At 46.3% G+C, this 4,754-nt stretch overlaps 1 protein-coding gene across 1 annotated transcript; it reads left to right on the top strand.

Moving 5' to 3' along the window:
• Positions 1-2,320: 2,320 nt before the first annotated feature.
• LOC104857127 (speckle-type POZ protein-like) lies at positions 2,321-3,505 on the top strand (the record flags this gene model as incomplete). The annotated part of the gene is given in 2 exon segments (XM_033760639.1): positions 2,321-3,042; positions 3,044-3,505. Coding segments are annotated over 2 exon segments (1,139 nt in total), but the record flags the coding sequence as incomplete, so codon positions are not given.
• Between the last annotated feature and the right edge of the window lie 1,249 nt (positions 3,506-4,754).

Below are 4,754 nucleotides of genomic sequence, written 5' to 3'. Positions count from 1 at the left end.
TTCTTTCAAAGTGTGAAGAACAGGAGCCCTGCCTGGGAGTTGGGCTTGGCTGTAATCCCAGCACATTGGAGGCTGAGGCAGAAGGATCACTGTGAGATGGAGGGCAGCCTGGAGAACATAGGGAGACAAGCAGATAAATGATAAATAAATAAATCAGAAAGAAGAAGCTCAGAAGTAGCAAAACAGGACCTTTAAATATATGGAAAACATGGGTGGTGTGATACTTCACTGATTCTGCCAATGTGAGTGTGACACACCCAACTCACTGGGATCAACATAGGGTGGCAAGACCCTCCCTAGACCCTCCCTAGGGTGGATTGTTGCCTGAATGATATAAATGGGAAATGAAGGAAGAAGGGTGTCTTCTGTGTCTTCTGAAGAGCTCCAGGTTTCACTTGCACCTGGATGTCTCTCGTGCCTCTCAGCACAGACCCTTCTATCTCCTGTACAGTCTCTGACCCGGATTCACAAAGAACAAAACACTGATCTCCAGGCCTTCAAGGAGACCCTTGGTTTTCTGCTGTGAGACAAGCCTTTTGTGCTCTCCCTCAGGTGATTCTGCAGACAGCCATTGTAAGTCAATCTTGTAAATTCTTGCGTATTAGATACCTTTCATTGAAATTGTTTCTCTTGTAAGCACGGGCTCATGCACGCAGGCCTGCTTCAGGTAGGGTGCTTTGGCTTATAAGAAACCTAATCCATGAAGCTTACTTAGCACGGTAAATGAGTTATTGAGCCCTTGTATGTTTTTTTTGCTTATTTAATCTACCTGGGATTTCCAATAGCAAACAATACAGAAACTTATCAGATATCCCCGTGATTATTAAGATAGAGGGTGAGCTACAGGTTCGGAATGGTATCACCAAGGACCTCTCTCTGAGACTCTTATGTCCTCCACAGCAATTTTCTTCCCTTGTGTTGATCAAGCTTGCTTTTTCCTTAGCTGCATTTCTCCTTTTGCTGCTCTCCTTCCCTGTGTGGTGACACACCTGCATCAGGGAGGGTGAGGGGGTAAGGCAGGGATTCTTCTTGAAGGCTAGCTGTGAAGGCTCGGCATGCAGAAAAGGGACTCAATTCCCCCTTACCCTGACTTGGGTTGCTGCCTGTACCCTGTGTGTCCTCAACAAAATGTAACAGTATCCAATGAAGAGCCTGCGGTGGGGAATCTACCTCATCTCGCCAGGGTTGCACTCATGTTGCAGTCAAGTTGGAGGTTTGATAGCCCTGGAGGAGAGTCAAACAATTTTTCCCATTCAGATTGAATGCAGGAGGAAACAGAGGGGAACAGGGGTAGTGATGGACCACAACTGTCCAAGTCACAACTTCCTAAGACCAGACTAGGGATGAAAAAGAGAGACACTCACTTTCTCCATCTCACATCCTCAGCAAGGTTCATAACCCTTCATACTCCAAGGTCCTTTGGAGAACAATATGCTTCTGTAGGCTAAGATGGAGCTGGAATAAATGAGTTTAGGGAGGCCCAGATCACAAGGGCCTCGGAAAAATTTCAGTGGGCTCCATTTCTCTGAAGCACACTCTAGCTACCCAGGGCCTAGCCTTGGGCTGTTTTGGAATCTTCATAGCAATGGGCAGGTGTTTCTAGAGAACTTGTTTTACTGAGTCAGTAAAGGTGGCACATTCCTCTGATCCCAGCATTCTTGGATGCATAGGCATTAGGAGTGCAACTTCTGGACCAGCCTGGCAATCTAGTGAGTTATTGAGACCCTATCTCAAACATTTTAAAAATGTTATTGTTCTTTCTGGTGCCATGAATCACACTCAGAACCTTGTGTTTTCTAGGCTGGTGTAGTGGCACTGAGGTACACCTCTTGCCCTTAAATAGAAAAAATAATGAAGGGTGAAGGCTCACGGTTCAATCCCCTGTACCACCAAAAACAAAAACAAAATCCACTGTCATGTAACATCATCCAAAGATTTATTGTTTTTTTTTTTTAAGTCTTTGAGACAGGGCCTTGCTGTGTAGTTCAGCCTTGCCTCCAACTTCAAGTTACCAAGCTGCCTCAGCCTCCTGAGTGCTTGCATCATAGGTGTGCAACACCACAGGCAGCAGAAAGGAAACTTTGTAAAGGATATTTTTCTTCCCAGGGGATGCCACATTTCTTAGAAGCTTCTGAATTACTCAAAAGTCTTGGTGAATCAATTTCTAAATACTTTTTTTTAAATCTCCAAATTAGGATCTCTGACTCCTGACAGCAATGCCATCCTTCCTGTTTCCAAGCTGCTGCCTGGACTGAACACTCTACCAACTGGTGCAAAAGGAACAGAAATCTTTGCACGTGACTTTGGGAGCATTGTTTAGCTTTCAAATTGGTACTGCTAAGGCTCCCATATACTCCACCTCCAGGAGAAATGTCCTGTGGCCCAGTAGCCGAGAGCTGGTGCTCCACAGAGATGCAAGTAATGAAACTGTCCTTCTCCTGGACCATCAGTAACTTTCGCTTTTACCAAGGGCAGATGGGTGAATCCATTGACAGTTCAACCTTTTCATCTGGAGCTGAAGATGAAAGGAAATGGTGCTTACAAGTAAACCCAACAGGGCTGGATGAAGAAAGCAAAGATTACCTGTCCCTTTACCTGATACTGGTGAGGTGTCCAGTGAGTGTAGCTTGGGCAAGATTCAAATTTTCCATTCTGAATGCCAAGGGAGAGGAGATTCGAAGTGTGGAGTGCCCAGCAACTTTGAGATTCTTGCAAGGCACTGGTTGGGGATTCAGAAAATTCATCCATAGAGATGTTCTTTTGGATGAGGCCAGCGGGCTTCTCCCTGAGGACAAGCTTAGCCTCTTGTGTGAGATGAGTGTTGTACAAGGTTGTGTCTACACTTCTGGCCAGAAAACCAGGAATGCAGTGAAGGTTCCTGAGTGTCGCTTGGCAGAGGAGCTAGGAGGGCTGTGGGAGAGTTCCCGGTTCACAGACTGCTGCTTGTGTGTGGCTGGTCAGGAATTCCAGGCTCACAAAGCCATCTTGGCAGCTCGATCTCCAGTTTTTAGTGCCATGTTTGAACATGAAATGCAAGAGAGCATATAAGAATCGAGTGGAAATCAACGATGTGCAGCCTGAGGTCTTTAAGGAAATGTTGGGTTTTATTTACACCGGGAAGGCGCCAAACCTTCACAGAATGGCGCAGGATCTGCTGGCAGCTGCTGACAAGTACGCCCTGGAACGCCTGAAGGTCATGTGTGAGGAAGCCCTCTGCAGCCAGCTCTCCGTGGAAAACGCCGTGGAAATCTTCACCCTGGCTGATCTCCACAGCGCGCATCAGCTGAAAACTCAGGCATTGGATTTCATCAACTACCATGTTTCCGACATCCTGGAGACCTCCGGGTGGCAGTCCCTGGTGGCGACCTACCCTGAATTGGTGGCTGAAGCCTATGGCTCTCTGGCTAGGGTGCCATGCCCTTTGCTGGGGCCCCCTTGCAAGCGCCTCAAGAAGACCTAAGACCCAGGCTGTTGTAAGACTCCATTTATTTTCCCGGAGCAATAGCAACCGAACAGCAGGAAGACAGGCCAATCTGTGCGGATTTCACTGTGCTGTGAGGAAAGACTGCTTAGTGACCCTGTAGTGATATATGGGGTCCCCCCCTGCCCTGAAAGGTTATAACAAGGACACTGGTCCATTGGAATTTAGGAGAAGAGTAACTTCTGCAATATCCAGAAAATGGAATTTATAAGCAAAGAGCATCTGGAGTTTGTAACATCATCCACCCTGATTGTTGCTGTATTGAACCCCAAGGGAGACAACCAACTGATGGGGTGGGGCTGCTCCCAGAAAGAGGGACCACATCCTCAGCCCCGTGAACTCAGAACCGCTGGCTTTCCCCAGTGTCATGCAGCTCACCCCCCAACATTGGAGTGCCATTTTATTTCTCCCACTGTTTTCTATCAATAAAATTGTTTCTTGCTTTGTCCTCTTGTCTGACTTCTTCTTTTGACCCTGGGGAGAGAAAGAGAGGGCTGGGAAAATGAGGGCTGGGCCAGTGACTCCCTGCCTGCACCAGGGACATAACACCCCAGAGTTTAAACCAGCACTAAATAATTTTTGGGCCTCAGAAATAGAAGTTCCAATCCTTGGCTGTTGCACCAAAGGAAAATCCTGTGCGGTATCTCCCTCCCTGCTTTGCTGTGGCCCAGTCTGACAATGGTCCAGCACAGCACATTCCAGTGGCACTGTCAGAAACCGCCTGCCTCTGACAGAGCCAACCCATCCCCAGGTGCCTGGAGAAAAGTTAAGGGGAGCAAAAGAAAAAAGATGTCCATTTTTCAGAAAAGGGGAACAAAAAGATGAAAGAATTTAGCAGAACCACTTGGTCTGTTCCAGGGGTATGGATGTTGTTAGAAACATATGCTGGTACTGCCCACTGGGCTAAAACTTCTGTATTTGTGAAAACACATCTACAGTGTATAGTGTCCTAAGCCCTGCCTCACTGTTAACACTTAATGCTTCCAAGAAGTGTTCCTGAGAACACACTGTTTTTCTCTCATGAAAAGTGAGTCATGCAAGGAACAGGAAAGAAGGCTATTCCATCTAGAAGATGAGTGTTGTGACAGTTCCAACTTTTGCAAAATCTGTATTAGTGTTGAAAACTAGGAAAACTAATTCATCCAGAATTCATATGTCTCGACAAGAACTATGATTTTCAGATATTGTGGGAAATGTTTTTTTTTTATGTATTTTTCCCTCTCTGATTTTATTTGTCTCACCTTCCATCCTACCCTTTGTTAAAAATACAGAA

The sequence above is a fragment of the Fukomys damarensis genome, unplaced genomic scaffold (genome assembly GCF_012274545.1).
Source record: "Fukomys damarensis isolate Sample0158 unplaced genomic scaffold, DMR_v1.0_HiC HiC_scaffold_34050, whole genome shotgun sequence".
NCBI classification, from domain to species: domain Eukaryota; kingdom Metazoa; phylum Chordata; class Mammalia; order Rodentia; family Bathyergidae; genus Fukomys; species Fukomys damarensis.
Note: the sequence above shows the minus strand (reverse complement) of the source record. Positions and strands in the feature narration are given on the sequence as shown.